The following is a 20,148-nucleotide window of genomic DNA, read 5'->3' as shown; positions in this document are numbered from 1 at the left end:
CCACGGGGCTCCATTTCACAAAGGGCCTTGATTAAAAGCAGAACCAGGAGGATAAAGCCTTTATAAGAAGTAGGAATAAATAGCACTGCCCTGGGGGGTGGGGAGAGGAATCAAACCCTTCACGGTTCTCGGCTCTGCCCAAATTTGAGTGTCAGGCTGTTTTGTCTTTCTTTTTTTTTTTTTTTTTTTTTAAGTGAGTTCAAGTCAGGATGGAAGCCTCTTTGGCCAGGTCAAAGGCCTTCCAGGCCCCAGGCAGCCCCGCCTCCAACTCCATCTGTTCTGTGTCCACAGCAGGTATGGGCAGCCCGGGCACCCGCGGTCCCCTGGGAGAGCTGCAGAGAGGAACGAGCACCCCGTCAGAAAAACTCTACCGGTGAGCGAGACCTTGGTTTGTTCGAACTAAAGCTGGTACACGGCGGTATTGTTTAGAACAATGAGGGAAACCCCATACCCTCGGTCCAGGTTGGGGTTGACCTGAATAAGGAACCCAGCAGCCACTTGGATCCAGAGGACCCAGAAACAAATGGCATCTGGTTGCCACTTTTCTGCACACACAGAGGCAGGCCTCAGTGCAGCATCTGCTTAGGGAGATGTTGGACGGCTCACTTTACAAAGGATTCTTTTCATGGCTGGCCATGGCCATTGGCAGGTGGGGCCAGGGAGCCGCGGCTGGCTGCAGTGAGCAACAGGCTTGATTTAAGAGAACTTCCTCCCTTAGCCTGGCTGGGGAGGCCCAGACGCAGATAGGCCGAGTTCCTTCATTTGCTGTCAGAAACACAACACGCCATATTGCATGCAAGATGATGAGAGTATTCTGTGGCCACCTAGCAATGACCGAGGGCCTTCCACATACCCCAGTGCGCAACAAGTGTAATGGTGAGCAGCATACGCTCCCAGGAAGGTGGGGTCAGGCCACACTGGACAGACCTCCAAGGCAATGACAAAGCCAGACGAGGGACACTTCTGATATCTTGAGAGAGCCAGGCAGGCTGTATTGAAAAGGGACCAGCTGAGCCAGGCAAGGCGGGCAGGGTGTGCTAGCCGTCAGGGAGGTACATGCAAAGGCCCTGGGGCTGCCAAGTTCCTAGCTGCTTTCTCAATACTCCAGATTCCCAAGGAGTAAGTTAGTCAGTATCCAGTATTTAAACTTGAAAAGGTCGTTTTATTTTTGAGCCCTTCATAGTACAAAGTTCTTCAGGAGGTTCATAAACATGTATGTACGGAGGTAGAGTTAGCACCCAGGTAAGTGACCATGAGTGACTTGGCTGAAAGCACTGTGTGTCGTTTTCCTGCTTTTAAAAGGTGCGTTTTTAAATCTGTTTTTTCACCCAAAGGGGGACAAGAGAAAAAGAAGGCATCTCTTTGATTGTGTGTTCCCCACACACCACCCCCCCCAAAGACTGAATGTGGCCCCTGACCCACATTCACTAAAGGGATGCCAGTCTCCTCAGGGCCTGGCCCCGAGCTGCGGGTCCCACTCCAGGAGCACGTTTAGTTCATACAGATTCTCCCTTTCAGCTGCTCAATGCTAGATTTCTCATTTGACGGCTCTGAGGAGTTCGATATTAACGCTTTTGAGGACATCATTGCTTTCTATGAAAGCAAGAAGTAAGTAGAAGCAAGGGCCTTCGAACCCAAGACCAGGGACGCACACCAAGAGGAGCCACTGTCCCCAGGCGCTCAGCGTGGCGTCCAGGGCCAGGAGTGGGAGTCCGCAGCCCGGGGGACACCGGGGCCTGCTGGGGACACTCTAGCCAGATCTGGCTGAGTCAGGGGGTGTGGGTTGAAGCCATAGGCCTTGTCCGGAGCTCTGGCCGCTGCGCTGACCGCTCAGGGTTTGGAGGTAAAATGTGACCCCTCTGTTGTCTTTGCTCTGTGCCTCCCTGGAGGGCGAGGGAGCAGAGGTAAGTGCCGCCGTCCAGGCCCTTGGGCATGGTGCATGGAACACAGATGAGGGGCTGCCGATCGGGGTCTTTCCAGGCCAACTGCCCAGAGCTTAAACATGTACTTGAAATAAGTGGAATGAGGGATTTTTGGAAAAGAAACGAACAAACCGGAACCTCCCGACTCACCTTGTAGTCACTGCCGCCTCATTTCCAGACATTTGTCATCTAGATGTCCTTCGTGAATAGTCCCTTCCAGGGCATCTTGATTTTCATCTCTGATACATGCTCGTTCTCATGCACTGGTGCCAGAGTTTGGGCCTAGGACATATGCTGAGCCCTGAACCTGCAGTGATCAAACAAAGGGAGGTGAAGGAGATTGAATTCTTTGGGGCAAAGTGCTCCTGCCACTAGGGTTTCCTACCCTCGGCGCTGGGCCATGTCCTCCTCTGTCGTGGGACCGTCCCTGGCCCTGTAGGGGCTGAGCAGCATCCCAGCCTCAACCCTCCAGAGGCCAGCGGCACCCCGCATCCAGTCACTGACACCCACAAATGTCTCCAGACATCACGTGGAGGGTAGCATCGCCCCAGGTGGAGGGCCACGGTGTGAGTTCCTGTCCATTCCTCCTAAGGCCTTTCTGGAAGCCAATAAGGAGGTCGACATGTGGCCCTAGAACCAACCAGAAAAACGGATGAGCTATGTCCCACAGGCCCCCTCTGGTCTCCTCTTTTCAGTAGCCCATGGTGCTTGTTACACATTCCAGAAGGCTGTTCTAAAGGAGGCTTTTTTCAGTGATCTGAGATGCCGTATTGCAAAACCCATTCTGCCTGAAGCAGGCCTGGCCCTCCCAGAGCTCCACAGAGCAGGGGAGCCTCTGTGGGGTGGTCGGCCGCTCTTGGCTGAACCCCCTTCTCGGTGCCGGTGGGAGAGACAGCAGCGTGCAGACTCTCCAGCTGCATGTTTGGGCTCCAGTGGCCTGGGGATGGTCCCGACCGTGCTGGGGACCCCACGGTGGCGGGTCTGCTGCTCTAACTCGGTCTTCTCCCTGTCACTGCACCCCGCCCCCACCCCACCCTCAGCGATTTGCATGACCAAATCATCAAGACCATCAAAGGATTGCCCTGGCAGGGTGAGGACCCCCGTAGGCTTCTCCAATCCCTCAGTCGGCTCCAGAAACCCCGCACCTTCATCCTGTGAGTCCCCCCAAGGCTGCGGCGCCTCCCTGCCACCCCCCCCCCCCGCCACCGCAACAAGTGCAACGACCGCCTCCCCCTCGCTTCCAGGACCCTGGCCTGCGGGCTTCCTGTCCTGCTGAACTGGCCAGTGCGCACGTGCTGTCTCGTGGTCCCATTCTTACGCCAGCCTGTGCTGAATGGCCCTCGTAACACTCCTGCCCCAGCGTCTGCCCCGTGGCCCAGATCCTGGCCAGCTCCCCAGTGCCCCGCACAGCTTCGCAGGAACGCTCCTCCCACAAAGCATCTCTTTTTCTGCCCCCAAACATGCAGAGCAAGGCTTGCTTTCCCCAACGCCTGGCCACTGCGAGCTTAGAGAGAAGCTGTCGGAGGGAGGGTGTCCAAGTTCACGCACATCCCCGGCAGTTCGAATATGGCAGGGAGGGCCCAGAAGCCGCACAGCGGGTTTGGACCTGGTCTCTCGCTGACTCGGTTGCTCACTCGCCCCGTGGCCTAAGTGCTCTGAGCTTTCAGCCTCTGTCTGCAAAGCAAGGGTGGCGATTGGCACAGCACCAGGCAGGTATGGCCTCGGCCGACAGGGCACCTGGAGCCCCTCAGGGCTTGTGCCCATGAAACAGCTGGTTTTCAAATTCATTTTTATTGGGCCTTACTCTACCTCACGTGGGTTGAGATGCAACGTGACACATAGAGCCTCACAGCTAAGCATCTTGCTCATCTGCGGGGCACCATTTCCTCACCTGTTTTAAGATTTTATTTTATTTATTTAAGAGAAGACGTGAGAGGGGTAGAGCAAGAGAATCCAAGCAGACTCCCTGCTGAGCGCAGAGCCCAACACGGAGCCTGCTTTCACAACCCATGAGATCGTGACCTGAGCCGAAACCAAGGGTTGGTTGCTTAACCTACCGAGCCACCCAGCTGGCTTTAAAAATGAGCCAAGCTGCAAGTTTGTTTTGTTTTTAAGATTTTTATTTATTTGACAGAGAGCACAAGCAGGGGGAGCAGGAGGGAGAGGGAGAAGCAGGCTCTCTGCTCAGCAGGGAGCCCAGTGTAGGGGTCAATCCCCGGACCCTGGGATCATGACCTGAGCCAAAGGCAGACGCTTAACCAATTGAGCCACCCAGGCGTTCCCAAGCTGCAAGCTTAAAAAAATTTTCTCTTTGTCTACAAGATTCCATAGTGTCTGAGAATGAGGGCCGTACCCTGCTCCCTTGCCCAAAAGATCAGTTTTGTCTTTTCCTTTGCACCGGTGTGAGTCCAAAATGTACTCCTGTCCGAGCCCCATTTCAGTTCTTTGCGGGGCACGTTCCCCCCACGGCCTGCCAGGGGGTCCTGAAGCAGCTCTGCGGGCCTATTTGGCATTTCCCAACGTGTAGAGAATAGAGCCAGGACACCTGCTGGGCTCCAGAATGCTCAGTCCATCCAAGCTCCACGAGGGACAGTCCACAGTCGTTTTTTGACACCTGTCAGCTACCCCCATGGCTGGCCCCGCACAGACGCACATTCTGCCCCGCCGATGACCAGCCGCCCTGAGCGAGTGGCTCCTGCCACCCAGGGGGAGGCACGGCTGCTGGCCTGGTGAAGCTCACGCGCAGTCGCAGAAGCGCCCCACATGCACCCAGTGGGCCCGCTGGGGCCTCAGAGAGGAGGCGCGGCGGCCTCGTTGCACTTGTGTGCCCCGACTTAATGCTTTGTCTGCTCTTGCTCCATCTAACCCGCAAGGCGCTGCTTGCTGAACTAACCCAGATCCAGACACCGTGTTCCTTCTGTTCACAAAACCATTTTTAATATTTTGACAGGAAAAGTAAAGGTATCAAACAAAAGCAGCTCATTCCAAAGGTAAACATTCGCGACACCGCCCGAAGCCACCTCGCTTTGCTTGAGAGCGCCTGGCTCAACTTGCTTTCTGGAAAAATAGAGGGCCGGGTTGGGGGAGGGAGGCACTTTTAACATCTCCAGCTTTTCAGTTCCTTCCTCTTCCCACCGTTGCCCCCTGCCCCCCTCCAAAAATAATTTCTGCGATCGAAATTATTTGGAGCAGTCTTGGGGTTCCCCGAAGGGCAGGGCATGTGTCGGGGATATTTGCACAAGCGTGTTGATGGGAGCTCCCAGGAGGAACCTGAGAAGAGTTGGGGGCGCAGGCTGGGACAGGTGGGGAAGCAGGCTGGGACGGGGGAAGATTGAGCAAGAAGGTGGGCTCAGCCTGATCGCACGGGAGCCTAGGGCTGTGATCAGCACCAAAGAGTTTTCCCCACCCAGAGGCAATGGGACCCTTCTGTCCTCGCCGTGCTTGGGGGGTGTTTAGCTACCAGCCACCTCCAGAGGGCAGAACAGGATGCAGCACCTCCCAGGCGTTCCTGGGAGAGGGGGCCCTGCAGCCAGGGAAGCCCCACAAGGAAGCGGGCATCCGCGCATGGCCAGTAGCCGAGACCCCTGCAGCTGGCCTTGGGTAATGTGCTCCCAGCCTCTGTCGAGTCTCCACATACAGCGTGCAGACAGATCATGAAATGTACTAAAGGGAGAAAAACCTCCAGACTGGCCAACAGACGGGACGGTGCTAGTTCCTCTTGTGAGCTGATACTAAGGGTTGGCACATGTTGGGGGACCCGCCAGGGAAGCTCATGATGAAGTGCCGGGCACTTGGCATCCCTGGAGAAGTCATCTCCAGGAGGAAGGTGACACTCTGGAGCTCTTGGCTTCCGGCCACTCGTGCCGCAAAAGAGGCCATAATCAGTCCTCCCAGAGCTGGTACCATGTGCGAGACACAGCACAGGCTCAGCCCCAGGGCTGCCCTGGCCTCCTGCCAAGCCCACCAACCCCTGCCCTCCAACAGCACTGTCCCGAGACTGATCCTAAGGGCTGCCGCCCCCAGGAGCACAGTCTTGGCTCCCGGGCCTCTACGATGCCTCCCGGTGCCCCTTGGGCCCCCAAGGAGGGCAGGCCAGACCCCATGTGTCTGTCATAGAACCTGCTGGACTCCAAGTCCCTGAAGCTCATCATCAGCATGACCCTTCACGATCGAACCACCAAGTCCCTGCTGCACCTACACAAGAAAAAGAAGCCGCCTAGCATCAGCGCCCAGTTCCAGGTAAGCAGCCCGCAGAGGCGAGGGCGGGGTGCCAAACTCAGCCTGATGCTCTTGCGACCTGGCCACAACAAACCCAACAAATGGTTCTCGGGCTTCCTGCCCTTGGCGCTGTTTGACATGTGGGGCTGGATCGTTCTCTGTGGTGGGGGCCGTCCTGTGCGTTATGGGACATACAGTAGTGTCCTGCGGTTGTGACAACCAAAATGTCTCCAGGCATTGCCACGTGCTCTGGGGAATGGGGCAGAATCACCCCTGTTGTGAACCATTGAGTTAAAATAACAGGTTAGCCCATTAAGGTGACCACTGTACTGTGGTGTTAGGTCAGTTTCCCTTTTTTCCCTGGCTGCCAGGAAGCTCAGAGGCATTTTTTTTTTTTTAAGGCGGCGCAAGGGTGGCTGCTGACCCTTACTTACCATCACCTTTTTTATTCCTTTCCCCTTTTCTCAGTCTGAGTCTATAGTGCCCACCTTGACTTTTTTTGGTAATCCCCTTACCTGGGAGCTCCTGCAAATCCTTTTTGTAAATAGCAGGCCAAAGACCAAAGTCATGGCAGTCATGCTTCATTCTGAGGCTGACCGGCTTTTTACATCCCCAGACGGAGTTTATCTGGCCCCACCCACCCCTCCTAATTTCCCACTGAGACAAAATGCTGGGAGACCATGCTGGGAGACAGACGACATCTGTCAGCTCTGGGGACCCTCCAGCTCTCGGGCTCCCAGAAGTAGTGCAGCCTTCAGTCGGAATGTCCAGCTATAGCCTCCCATGTCCTGTGTCACTGCTTATGCCAGCAAGTGACCTGGGTCCCCTCCCGCTGAGCGGCTTGCCTCTGGGGGTCCCAGCTGAAGACTTCTTCTTTCCCCAGACGTCCCTTAACAAGCTCCTGGAGGCACTGGGGAAGGCTGAGCCTTTCTTTATCCGCTGCATCCGCTCTAATGCCGAGAAGGTGAGTAGCTCCCATGTGTTAGGGAGGTGAAGGCCAAGGTCTGGCGGCTCAGCAGGGCATGCTCCTGTGTTGCTGTAGCCTCTTGGAGGGTGCGGAAAGGTCTCAAGGAGCCAAGCGTTCACACGGGTTCCGGGAGCCTTAAATGGCCAGCTTGAGGTGGGGGGGCCTTCTCAGGAAGCAGTGAGGGCAGCCAGGTGGCCCGCCAGGAGCAGGAACATCATCTGAAACGTGGAGGAGCCCTAGGAGGGACAGGTCACACGTGCCTTCAGGACATCCCCAAATCGGCCAGTGCAGAAAACGCACCAGAAGAGAGGGGCTGAGGTCATCCGGCAGAAGTGTGGAGCCGCTGTTCCTTTGATCTGAAAGTTTCTAGAAAAAGTCATGGAGCACCAGGGCTGGCTCAGCCCTTGCTGCCTGGTTTCCTTCGCCTCATGGGTCCACTGGCCATTCTGTCCCATTGGGGACTTTGCTGGGGGCCCTTCAAGATCTGGACCTACCCCCTTTGCCTCTACTCTTCCCATTTCCCTGGCTTTCCCCTGCTCCTGGGTTGCTCTGTTGACATCCAGAACCCAGCTTCCCCCTAACAGGTTCTGTGGCTTCTATCCTCCAGGGCAAGGACCCAGAATCCTCCTCTGGACCTTCATCTGGCTGTTCCCTGCCCATTCCTTCCTCAGGACCCAGCCCAGGGTCTTCTTACCTGTTGGACCCCTTCCAGGGGGCCCTGGCAGCGTCTGCCCCATTCACATACATGCCTGGCTCCCACCTCCAGACCTTACTTCCTCTTGGCTTTCGGCCTAGCGGCCCTAGTATTTACACCCCCCACCCCTGGGCCTGGCGCAGAGTATGAGCTCAGTACCGGTTTTGATTGGAACCCTTAAGAACTAACTAACTCTTTGTTGGGGTGCCTGGGTGGCTCTGTGGCTTAAAGCCTCTGCCTTCGGCTCAGGTCATGATCTGGGGGGTCCTGGGATTGAGCCCCGAGTCTGGCTCTCTTCTCAGCAGGGAGCCTGCTTCCCCTCCTCTCTCTCTCTACCTGCCTCTCTGCCTGCTTGTGATCTCTGTCTGCGAGATAAATAAATAAAATCTTAAAACAAAACAAACAAACAAAAAAAACCTAACTCTTTGCAGAACATCACCCTAAAGTAAGCAGTAAGAAATGGCACGGGTCTCCCCAACACCAGGGACTAGAGCAGATCAGATCCCAGATTTTCCAGAAGAGATGAATACTGCTGAGCAGGCCCACCTCTTTATTCCAAAAAGATCGTCTGGAGCAAGAAAGATGGATCCCCCGGGTGGCCATGGCTGCCATGCTGGGGACGGTCCTGCCCAGCCTGGGCCCTGCCTGTGCTCTCCAATCGCTCCTGTGTCCAGAATCCTACAGGACCTTGTCTCATAGCTCTCCATCCCTGACCGCTCATACCCCGTTTCAGAAAGAGCTGTGTTTCGACGACGAGCTGGTGCTCCAGCAGCTGCGCTACACGGGCATGCTGGAGACGGTGCGGATCCGGAGGTCAGGCTACAGCGCCAAGTACACGTTCCAGGTGGGTGACACGCGCATGGCTGTCATGACGTGGCAGGGGGTCGCTGGATGCCAGGGCTTCTCCACCCCAGCACTATCGGCATTTATACCAGATTATTCTCTGTCATTGGGCGGGGTAGGGAGAGCAGGTGTCCTCCGAAGAGGTGGCTGGGCCTGCGCTGGGTGGCTGGGTGGCTGGGTGGCTAGAAGGATACAGAGGTATCAAGCGAAGCTGGGAAGAGGGAGTTGCACGAGCACATCGCTGCACAGATCTGCACTCTGTTGAGCGTCTCCTGTGATGGATGCTTTTATACCCATCTCTTCTATTCCTCCAACCAGCGGCGAGAGGTCCTATCTCCCTGGGGTTGTTAGAAACACAAAGGATCATTAGTGACCTCAAATTAGGCAAGACCAAACTGGCAGCTGCTAGAGCAGTTTCTTGACTTTAGCCCTGTTGACCCTGGGGCCGCCTGGTCATTCTTTCTCGGGGGGCCGCCTTGGGCATGATGGGACATTGAGCGCATCCCTGGTCTCCACCTGCTCGATGCCAGGAGCACCCAGCCCTCCCACGTCGGGAGAGCCCTGGATGTCTCTAGACATCGCCACACATCGCCAGTGGGAAGCGGGCCTGGGCTCAGAACCCCTGGCTCATGCCATGAGCTGGCATCCCCGGTGTGAGCCCTGGAGTCAGCCCTGGGCCTGAACCCAGAGGTGGTGGCACCTGGTCCCCAATTCAGCTGTACCTGTATGGCCTCGGGGACATGGCTTCATCATGGCATGCCTCCCTTTTTCTCATCCAGGAGCTGGAATTAGCATGTCTCTGACCCTGTATGAATAGGAAAAGCCAAAGCCCAGAAATGGGAGGAAGCTCCAGTGTATTTTACTAACGCTTCATTCTTCAAAATTTGACCTGTTTGCTTAAAAGCTGTGTATCTCTGCTCGGATTCAGCTCTGTAATGAGCCATAGGCCACAAGCCCCCTGCCAAAGGCAGCCCTGTTCCCTGGCCACCCCTGACCAGTGCCAGCACCGGCAGGCCCTTAAGAGCCACTCACCAAGTGACTAAAAGACCCGGTGCTCTGTGTGTCGTGGTCTTTCTAAAGCTTTAAGCTGTCTCAGAGTCTGAGATTCTGGCTTTGTCAGTACCATTCTGGCGTTGGAAACTTGGCTCGACCAGGGGCTCGCCGGAGCGCCGTAACCTTGCCGCTGGCAGAAACCCTCAACAGATACTCTCTTTTGGCCAAACTCACGCAGGATTTCACAGAACAGTTCCAGGTGCTGCTGCCCAAGAACGCACCGCCCTGCAGGGAGGTCATCTCCGCCCTGCTGGAAAAGATGGATGTGGACAAGAGGAACTACCAGATTGGGAAGACCAAGGTCAGGGCTCCCACCCCTGCAGGGGGCTGCAAACCCATACCCCACCTCCCGCCACACACGGGGTCCTCCCGTGGCCCAAGGTCCTAGGCCATATGCTGAGAGACAAGGGGCTTTGCCGAGGAGGTGTCTTTCTTGGGGCCCAGCACATTCTTTTTTCCTAGAAGGTGAAGGGGTGCATCTGAGGGGCAGGGCTCGGGCTTCACTCCCGTCCCCCGTTCCCTCGCACATGGCCTGGGGTTCCTGCAGGGTGTCCGGGAGCCAGTTGCTAGTGTTCAGGGTCAGGCAGAAGGCTTTCTTCCCTGGTGTTCCTTCCAGATACTGTCTACCAACTCCAGGTACGTGCTGGTTGCTTCTTACTGTTGGGGCGCTCACGGCCGTCCTTGTCCAACAAGGGGTAAGGGCAGCCCCCGTTAGGGCCTCACCTGATGTGCAAAGTTCCTTCGCCATTCTCCAACCAGCTCATCCTCGAGTTACCACGTGTCTGAGCAATTCCATTCCTGGGCATGGACCCAAAAGAACTGAAAACGAGTGTTTAAACAGATGCTTATACACGCGTGTCACGCACGTCCGTAGCAGCCCTCGTCCCCAAAGCCAGAAGGTAGAAATGGCCCACACGGTCCATCAGCTGATGAATGGGTCCCCAAACTGTGGGCCATTCATATAATGAAATACTGTGTGGTCCTGCTCCACGCTAGGACTCAGATGAACCTTGAGAACAATGAGCGAGAGAAGCCAGTCACAAAAGCCCCCCTAGTGTGCGAACCCGTGTACCCAAGACGCCCAGGACAGGCAGATCACGGTTACCAGGGGCTGGGGCACAGAGGGCAGGGGATTGACGGCTCCCAGAGATGGGACCTCTCTTCGGGGTGATGGAAATGTCCTAGAGCCCGATGGTAGTGACATTTGCTCAGTGTTGTGGACGGACCAAAGACCGCTGATGTGCTCATATTGACGATGGTTCGCTTCATGTTAGGGGAATTCTCTTGACAGGTGAAAAAACTCCCCTCGGTCAGGTCCGCTGGCACCCTAGCTTGGTCTCACACACTTACGGGGCCTGGAGATTCCGGGGGCTGTGCTGACCTCCCCGCTCCACCCCCATGCCCACGCCCACCAGGTTTTCCTGAAGGAGACAGAGCGCCAGGCCCTGCAGGAGACGCTGCACCGGGAGGTTGTGCGGAAGATCCTGCTCCTGCAGAGCTGGTTCCGGGGGGTTCTGGAACGCCGGCACTTCCTACAGATGAGACAGGCGGCCATCACCATCCAGGTACCACGGGGGCCCTATGGAGGCCAGGGACGGGAGCAGTCACACGGGCCCCGTCCCTGATTGCTCGCCCCACCCCCAGGCCTGCTGGCGCTCCTACCGCGTCCGACGGGCCCTGGAGAGGACGCAGGCCGCCATATACCTCCAGGCCGCATGGAGGGGCTACCGGCAACGGGTAGCCTACCGGCGCCGTAGACAGAGCATCATCCGCCTCCAGAGCCTCTGCCGGGGTCACCTGCAGCGCAAGAGGTGAGCAGAGCAAGGCCCCACCTCCCGTCCCTCTCCCTACCCCCAGCCCCCCAGGCCCCGGACAGCCCGCTCACCCAGGAGCTGCCTGAGAGGGTTTCTTAACAGATCCCTCCCACAACAGGGAGACCTCGGGGTCCACCTCCTGGATCTCCCTTTCCTAGCTGAGGCATTTCCACCTTTCCAGAAGCATCTCTTGAGGGCCATGGTTACCCCATGCGGTAGGGGCAGAGACTGGCCGCCAGCCTGTGGGTAGCACAGGGGTCCCTGAAGCCCTGGGTAGATTCGGGAGGTGGTATGCACGTTTGTTCCTGAACCCGCCCCCTTTGCTCTTCTCACACCAGCTTCAGCCAGATGGTGGCAGAAAAGCAGAGGGCTGGAGAGGACAGGGCAGCCCAGCAAGCCTTGAGGGCAGAAACGGCAGAGGGCGGTCCCGGCCAGGCAGCCCAGCCGGAGCAGGTGCCCAGGCAGGACCCAGAACCATCAGAGGACAGGGAGCATTCAGCATCAGAACCCGAAGCGTGGCCAAGCGAGGAGCGCCTGGCAGAGAGCTCCCAACCAGAGATGGAGGTCCCCAGCCCGGAGAAGGCTCTCCCACCCCAGAAAAATACAACTGACGGTCACGAGAAAGTGCCCAGCAGCCGGGAAAAGCGTGAGTCACGGCGGCAGAGGGGGCTGGAACACGTGAAGCTCCAAAACAAACACATACAGTCCTGTAAGGAAGAGCTTGCCCTCAGAGAACCTTCTGGAAGGACTGTGGTGGAGCAAGAGGAGAGCCTCCCAGAAGACAGGAAGAACAGAGAAGATGAAACACCTTCAGACTTGGGGACAGAGACAGAGAATGCTTCTGAGAAGCAGCCTGAAGAGCCACCGCAGGCCACGCCGACCAGCGAGCTCTCTGGAGAAACCCCGAAGATGCTGCAGGGCGAGCACCCGGCACCTGGCCCCGTGGCACGGCCAACCAGCCTAGCCCTGGACAGTAGGATCAGCATGCCCGCCCCCGCTACCACCCCCGAGACACCCAAGGACAAGAGGAAGCCTGGGGGCGACTTGAGGGCACAGGACAGGTCTGAGAGCCCTGGAGGCTCCACCCAGATCCAGCGGTACCGGGACCCCGACTCTGAGCGGCTGGCCAATGCCGTGGAGCTCTGGCGGGGCAGGAAGCTGCCGCCCACCTGTCCGAGCGCCATGCTGAGCCAGTCCCTTGACCTCAGCGAGCGGCACCGGGCCGTGGGGGCCGCCCTCACGCCCACAGAGTAAGCCCCGGGTCCTCCCGTGTCTGAACACTGTGGGTACCAGGCTGGGTTGGGCGGGCAGAGTGGGGGCACACACAGAGGCCTGGCAGCAGGACCCGGGCAGTACCACGTGTTCCCAAAACATGTGAGTGTCTCTGTGCCTGCCTGAGAGCCAACACCAGTTGGGTGGGAGGCCCAAGGAAGGAGGAGGAAGGGGCAGGGAAACGTGAAGGGTTGTCATCTGCCAGGAACCACAGAGCCTGGGGCCAGCTGGGACCCTGAGTGCTCTCCCTGACCCCCACCCGTGCCCCATAACGAGCTGTGTTCACACAGAAATCCCCGGTTCTGTCGGGATGACATCCCACTCCCCGGTCTGCCTGGGTCTCCGTGTCCTCGGTAGGGGTGATCACCCAGGAATTGAAGAAGGGGTTCAGCTCGTGACCCACTCTGCCTTACCCTTAGTTAGCTACGTGCCGGTGACCCCAAGTCCCCAACCCCTCCTGCCTGGCCAGAGGAAGGAAGAGTTGGAAGAAGATGCAGACTTTCTGCTGGGCCGGGTTTTCTCGGCCCAGCACGCTGACACATGCTGGCCGGCTCGTTCTCGGGGGTGGTCTGCCCCGTGCCCCTCGGAGCATGGAGCCACACCCTGCTGTCCCCCACCAGATGCCCGAGCCCCTCCCAGCCCAGTCAGGACAACCAAAAACATCTCCTAACTCGCACTTGTAAATAAAAGCCACATTTCTGTGATCTCGCAGGGAGAGACGCATTTCCTTGTCCACGAGCGACGTCTCCAAGCTCCTTCCATCCCCATCCCAGACCAAGATGCAGGTAAAGCTTCAGGCTGCGGCTCCGGCCCCGGCTGCCCCGGCTCTGCCCGAAACGCAGCTTAAAAGACAAGGGCAGTTGGTGGCTGGACGGCATGGTGAGCAGAGCGCGCCTGCCTTCCCTCCAGCGAGTCCCGCCTGCCTTTGCTCACCCAGTCCTGTTCCCTTTGCAGCCTTCTATAGAAGCTGTAGACGGGGAGCCCAGCACCAAGAAGCCGGCTGTCCAGAAGAAGAAATCGGGCGACACGTCTGTCGGCACAGATTCCGGGCTGTCCCCAGGCCCCCCGGCCGACTCTAAGTAAGTGTGGGCTTTGGAGGCGGCTCAGGTCACCATCAGAGGATGCCCAGGGTCCCTGCTGGCCCCACCGCTGCCCCCTGTCTCAGGGCAGCCTGGTCTGAAGTGATGGCGATTATGAAGCACACTTGGGCAAGTACTCACCCAGTCCAGGATGAGCGGAGCGGTCGTGACCTCCTCACGTGCCAGTGGGGCCGTGTGCCGGCGTCATGATTCCCACTGCGGCCTAGAGCCAGTCTGGGTCACCTCCTCTGGGCCCACAGATCAATGGGTTCCATTTGGCTTTTTATGGTATCAGAACCAGCTTCCGGCTCCCCCTACCTCCAGGACCCCTCCTGGTCTGTGGATCGAAGAAACTGGGCCCAGGCTCTGCCCTCAGAGAGCCCCTGCAGAAGTGCTCCAGACGGGTCCATCACAGAGCGGAGAGGATGAGCCATGGGATGGGGGAGCTTTGATGCAAATGCAGGGACAGGAGGTCAAGGAAGGTCCAGAACGGGCTTGCAGAGTGCCCACCACTGCAGGGACGGACACCCCACCACCAAAACAAAGCCCCTCAAATCAGGGGGCTTCTAGCAACCGAATTCACTTCTCACAGTCCTGGCGACCAGGAGTCTGCAGTCAGGGTTTTGGCAGGGCCGCCCCTGCCAAAGGCTCTAGGAAAGGACACCCCTTGCCTCTTCTGGTTCCTGGGGGCTCCAGGCAGCCTCGGCCTGTGTCTGCACCCCCCGTCTCTACCCGCATCTTCACATGACCTTCTTCTTTTCTCTGTTCTTTCTCTGTCATAAGGATGACGACCTCATCTTGAGGTCTTAGTCCGTTTGGGCTGTTGTAACAAAAACCACCAGAGTAAGTGGGTTAAACTCTAGACATGTCTTCTGGGGGCTGGAAGTTCACGTTCGAGGCACCAGCAGACATACTATATATTGGGGACCACATCCTGGTTCACGCATGGCATCGTCTCACCAGGGCATCATGTGGCAGGAATGGCAAGGGAGCTCCCCGGGACCCCTTTTGTAAGGGTACCAGTAGCATTATGGGCCTCCCCCCTTATGACCTCATCACCCCAATACCCTCACACTGAGGGTACGACTCTGGCGTACAAATCCGGGGAGAGACAGACATCAGAGCATGACACACAATAACTTAGTCGCATCTGTAAAGACCCTTTTCCCAAATAAGGTCACACTCATGGGTCCTGAGCGTGAGCACATGGACACAGCTTTTAGGGGGCACGCCATTCAGCACACGATTTGACATTCTTTCTTTCTGATTTTCTTTCTTAAAACTCGGGCCCATAAACACACGTAAGGGGGCAGAAGGTAGTTTTATTTTGGGTTGTTTTTTTAATATGAAAACGGGGTCACGCTGTGATGTCTGTTCTGCATTTTGCCTTTTTTTTAATATTTAATTTTTTAAAGATTTTATTTGACACAGAGAGAGCTCACAAGTAGGCAGAGAGACAGAGGGGGAAGCAGGCTCCTTGCTGAGCAGAGAGCCCAATGCGGGACTCGATCCCAGGACCCTGAGATCATGACCTGAGCTGAAAGCAGAGGCTTAACCCACGGAGCCACCCAGGTGCCCCTGCATCTTGCCTTTTCACCTGACTCCCTGTCACGTCACACAAATCGATCTCATTTTTAGTAGCATCTCTTTTCGTGGATAACCAAGCAAAGGGTGACTTTTCTTTTTGTAGCAAGATGACCTTTCCTCCAGCCTTGCTTCCGTTGTCACCTCCCTCCCGAAGCTTAAGAGAAACTGCTTAACTTTTTCCTGCAGATCCACTTTTAAAAGGCTTTTCTTGCATAAGAATAAGGATAAAAAATCCAGCCAAGAGGGGGTGGAGGAAACGGAGAACACAGCGCCGGGGCACACCGTGCTAGAAGCCACCACCACCAAAAAGAACCTGGAAGGTTGGTCGCTGGGAGCCTCAGGGAGAGGGCAGAGTCGCCGGGGTCCTTGGGAATGGGTACTGGGCACAGGGTTTTGGTGCTGGTCCCGCATACCACCCCCCAACTCCAGGGCGCTTTCCGGCTGTAGATCCCAGCTTGCAACTAGAGCAGGGCCCTGGTTCTCTGTAAGGGGGGACCGCGCATCACCTGGAACCCACCTCCCCAGCTGCTCCTTCTCCCTCCAGCCTCCTTCAGCCACCAGCACCGCCACCCAGCAGGCGAGAAGCACGCTAAGGAGCCAGGAGGCAAAGGGAAGAAGAACCGAAACCTCAAGATCGGCAAAATCACGGTGTCGGAGAAGTGGCGAGAATCCGTGTTCCGTAAGATCACCAACGCCAACGAGCTCAAGTACCTGGATGAGTTCCTGCTGAACAAGGTGGGCCATCCAGTGGCAGCTGCGGGGCCGGGGGGCTACACACGGTCAAGGCCGGGCCTCCCCAGAAGGGCGGTCAGCACCCGGTAGTGTGGGCTTCGAAGCCGCCACAACCCAAGCCCTTAGTGTGCCAGGCACAGAAACGTCCAGAGGCGCAGTTCCAATACAGAAAGTTCCAGAAACCAGATACTGCTTCCCAAACTTGACATTAGCTCCTTTACTGCAGAATCCCACCTGGACTCACGGGAGAGCATTTGTAGTCTAACATTCACGTTGCTCACCAGGGATATTTACATTTTGTAGGAAAACGCAGTGGGTCTTGGGGCGCCTGGCTGGCTCATCGGTAGAACATGTGACTCTTGATCTCAGGGTCGTGAGTTCAAGCCCCACGTTGGGTGTACAGCTTACTTTAAAAAAGAAAAAAAAAGTCAGTGGGTCTGATCACAAGGGCTGCACAGAACTTGTGGAACCGTGTCAACATCCAGAGGGCTGACTCTGGGACACGCCTGTCCCGAGGGCCTCTGGCAAGGGGCTATGGCCTGGGCCAGCGTCCTCTCCTGCACTACCTGCCCAGAAAGTTCGGAATCTGCTGTTGGAAAGACACTTTATGTGTTGTCTCCCCGCATTCTTGGGGGTGATTGCCCACTTCCTCTCACACAAACGGAAATGCCTAGAGCTGGGTGGTCACTGGACATACTTGTGTCCCCCTCAGTGACCCCCAGGTCCTGCAGCCTCGCGGTGGCTCAGCCCTGGCCTTGAACTTATTTTGTTTAGGATACACTTTAACAAAACGCATTGATTGAGTGCTTAGTGTATATAGCAGAAGTGAATTGGTCACCACGGCACGCATTTGGGGCATGGCTCAGGGTTAAGTTAAGCCTGTATGTGGTTGGCAGAAGGGTCCCCAGGGACGACTGTGTCCCAGGGGACCGTTGGCTACACCTGCAGACATTTTTGGTTGTCCTGACTGGGGAGTGCCCCTGGCATCTGGTGGGTGGGGGCTGGAGGTACCGTTCAACACCCCTAGTGTGATCCAGCCCCAATGTCGGATGTTTGGTTTAAACCTGGACTGAAGGGATTGGAAAGATCAGGCCAGGATTAGCCAGAGGGCCTGGATTTTTTTTTTGCTGGGATCGCAGGGGAAGGAGGGAAGGACTCGGGACAGAGCTGAGCAGCAGGCAGTCAGATGCCAAGCCTGCGGTCACTCCGAGTCAGGGCGTCTCTCTCTCCTTCTCCAGATAAACGACCTGCGCTCTCAGAAGACTCCCATCGAGAGCTTGTTCATCGAAGCCACTGAGAAGTTCAGAAGCAACCTCAAAACCATGTACTCCGTCCCCGTATGTGCAGCCCCTGGCCCTGGGGAGGGCCCCTGTGGGGACCCCCGTGCCCTCCCCAGGGCGCCCCCCTACCGTCTGTCCGTCCCACGGGGGTCACGCCTGCATCCCCGCAGAACGGGAAGATCCACGTCGGCTACAAGGACCTGATGGAGAACTACCAGATTGTCGTGAACAACCTGGCAGCCGAGCGGGGGGAGAAGGACACCAACCTGGTCCTCAACCTCTTCCAGTCACTGCTCGACGAGTTCACCCGCGGGCACACCAAGAATGACTTTGAGCCGCCCAAGGTCTGTGGTGCCGCCTTGGGGCAGTGGGGGGGTGGCGGCTGGAGGCACGGGTGCTCCCAGGGCCCTCACGGACTATGCCTGTGTGCTCCCTCACAGCAGAGCAAAGCTCAGAAGAAGAAGCGGAAGCAGGATCGCGCCGTGAGTATCTGTGTGCGTGCGCGCATGTGAAGACGCAGGTGTGAGCGTGTTTTCCCGCCCCGCCCTGGGAAACCCTTACCGTGAGCGTGAACCTCGGGCCTGAGGTGCCACAGGCTGCGGCGAGAGTGTGGAGGGGCCCCCCTCGCCACTCAGCGCCCTCCCCCGTGGCCCCCCAGGTCCAGCAGCACAACGGGCACGTGTTTGCCAGCTACCAGGTGAGCATCCCGCAGTCCTGCGAGCAGTGCCTCTCCTACATCTGGCTCATGGACAAGGCCCTGCTCTGCAGCGGTGAGCGCTCCTGACCCCCCACCGTGCCCCTGATGCTCCATGACACCCCCTTGTCCCCTGCCCTGTCCCCAGACCCCTCACTGTGCACTGGGGCCTTTACTCAAGCCACGGGGTAGATATTTCTAGAACATTGCCCTGGCCATGCCTCACCCACTCGGTCCTCCCACTGTCACCCTGGGACAGATGCCGATTCTCAGCCCACCCTGAGCCACACAACCCCCCACCGCTGCCTCTGCAGCCTGCCCTCCCCATGCCCACCTCCGTAACTTACTCCGTGTCCTCCGTCCCAGCTTACGTGCATACTGCTCCTGCTGCCTGATCCGCCAGTGCCTCCCTAGACCCCCGGGGTCCCCCATGTGGTGGCAGGCAAGGCCAGTCAGCCACAGAGGAACGCTGAGACACAGCCGCAGCCCAGGCCAACCCAGCGGGCAGGAGGGTCTGGCCCCGGTCGTGGTCAGGCAGATCTCCGGCAGTTGTGCGTTCCTGCCGTGATCAGCTGGGCCTCTCTTCCCACCCAGGGCCTCCTGTCCCCTCAGTCCCTTTGTGTCCCCCTATGTGCATCACAACTACTCAGGCAGTTGTCACCATCCTGAGATAAGGACACTGGCCGCCCCCTTCTCTTTGGTCTCAGCTAGCTTTCTGTCTCAAGCACAGCCCTCCAAACCCCTGTTCCTGTCCCACTGGCCAGGGAGGCCACTAGCAGTCACCAGCTGTGAACGTCTGCCCACATGTTTTCCCTGCCTGGGAACTGGGGCAGAAGTTCCTATGTCTCAAGTTTGGAAGCCGGTCAGTGGGAACCCGGGTCCCCTGAGGCACCATCTGTGACCCCCCCCCATGACCTCCTAGTGTGCAAGATGACCTGCCACAAGAAGTGTGTGCACAAGATTCAGACCTACTGTTCCTACACGTGCGGGAGCAAGGTAAGCGCCACCCTGGGGCAGGAACTTTCCAGAACATCTGGGGGAGGTCATCCCAAACAATGGGAGGAGAAGGCGTGCTTGGTGTGAGGCCAAGGTTGGGTGTCAGGTAGGAGCAGGAAGCTGATAGAAGGGGCTGGTCCAGAGCGGAGCACGGCCCGGTTCTGTCAGAGCCCCTTGAGGTCCCCCGAGGCAGGGCTGGGCTTCGTCAGTGTGCATCTCAGACCCCCAGCCCTGCCCCTCCGTCCTCCCAGTGGAGGGAAGCCTCCAGCTCTGTGCACAGGGGAGGCCGAGTCCCAAGCGCTAGGGCTGCAGCCAGAGCAGGACCGGCTGCTCCACAGGGGAACCCCTGCCCCTCCCCGCCCAGCAGCCAGCAAGCTCACCTCCCCAGCCGGGTGCCCCCAGCAGCCTGCGGGGTGGCAGAAAGGGAGGGAGCCCACCCAGGAGGCCTGACCCCTGCCCTCTGGTGTTGCAGAGCGAGCCAGGTGCCGAGCCAGGCCACTTTGGCGTGTGTGTGGACAGCCTGACCAGCGACAAGGCCTCTGTGCCCATCGTGCTGGAGAAGCTTCTGGAACACGTGGAGATGCATGGCCTGTACACCGAAGGCCTCTACCGCAAGTCAGGTGCTGCCAACCGCACACGGGAGCTACGACAGGCCCTACAGACAGGTGGGTGTCAGGGGCGGGTGGGCTTTGGGGGAGTTCTCGGGCACCATCCTCCTGCCCACACTCACCAGCCCCCGGCTGGCCTCCCTGCAGACCCCGCGGCCGTCAAGCTGGAGAACTTCCCCATCCACGCCATCACCGGCGTGCTCAAGCAGTGGCTTCGAGAGCTGCCTGAGCCCCTCATGACTTTCGCCCAGTACGGCGACTTCCTCCGAGCCGTAGGTGAGGCCCATGGCAGCCGCAGCGAGGGCGGGCAGGTGGCCGTGGTCGGGCTTGGAACCACGAGTGCTCGCCGGGGCCAACTGGGGAGGCTCCGCTGAGAAACCCGGGCTCAG

General features: G+C 57.9%; 1 protein-coding gene across 2 annotated transcripts in view; it reads left to right on the top strand.

Annotated features, from left to right (window-relative positions):
- The window catches only part of MYO9B (myosin IXB), an 82,920-nt gene that overhangs the window by 57,780 nt on the left and 4,992 nt on the right, over window positions 1–20,148 (top strand). The window contains exons 14-35 of one of the 2 annotated variants that reach the window (XM_080815126.1): window positions 292–373; window positions 1,519–1,608; window positions 2,963–3,076; window positions 4,873–4,912; window positions 6,039–6,161; window positions 7,024–7,104; window positions 8,535–8,645; window positions 9,876–9,998; window positions 11,113–11,262; window positions 11,342–11,508; window positions 11,850–12,761; window positions 13,496–13,568; window positions 13,738–13,862; window positions 15,636–15,769; window positions 15,994–16,184; window positions 17,420–17,518; window positions 17,632–17,805; window positions 17,902–17,943; window positions 18,120–18,231; window positions 19,078–19,151; window positions 19,624–19,816; window positions 19,907–20,035. In XM_080815126.1, coding sequence (XP_080671252.1) covers window positions 292–373; window positions 1,519–1,608; window positions 2,963–3,076; window positions 4,873–4,912; window positions 6,039–6,161; window positions 7,024–7,104; window positions 8,535–8,645; window positions 9,876–9,998; window positions 11,113–11,262; window positions 11,342–11,508; window positions 11,850–12,761; window positions 13,496–13,568; window positions 13,738–13,862; window positions 15,636–15,769; window positions 15,994–16,184; window positions 17,420–17,518; window positions 17,632–17,805; window positions 17,902–17,943; window positions 18,120–18,231; window positions 19,078–19,151; window positions 19,624–19,816; window positions 19,907–20,035 — 3,339 coding nt within the window. The remainder of the gene's footprint in view (window positions 1–291; window positions 374–1,518; window positions 1,609–2,962; window positions 3,077–4,872; window positions 4,913–6,038; window positions 6,162–7,023; window positions 7,105–8,534; window positions 8,646–9,875; window positions 9,999–11,112; window positions 11,263–11,341; window positions 11,509–11,849; window positions 12,762–13,495; window positions 13,569–13,737; window positions 13,863–15,635; window positions 15,770–15,993; window positions 16,185–17,419; window positions 17,519–17,631; window positions 17,806–17,901; window positions 17,944–18,119; window positions 18,232–19,077; window positions 19,152–19,623; window positions 19,817–19,906; window positions 20,036–20,148) is intronic. The other variant, XM_080815127.1, reaches the window with a different exon arrangement.

The sequence above is a fragment of the Martes martes genome (assembly GCF_963455335.1).
Source record: "Martes martes genome assembly, chromosome: 1".
Taxonomy (NCBI): Eukaryota; Metazoa; Chordata; class Mammalia; order Carnivora; family Mustelidae; genus Martes; species Martes martes.
Note: the sequence above shows the minus strand (reverse complement) of the source record. Positions and strands in the feature narration are given on the sequence as shown.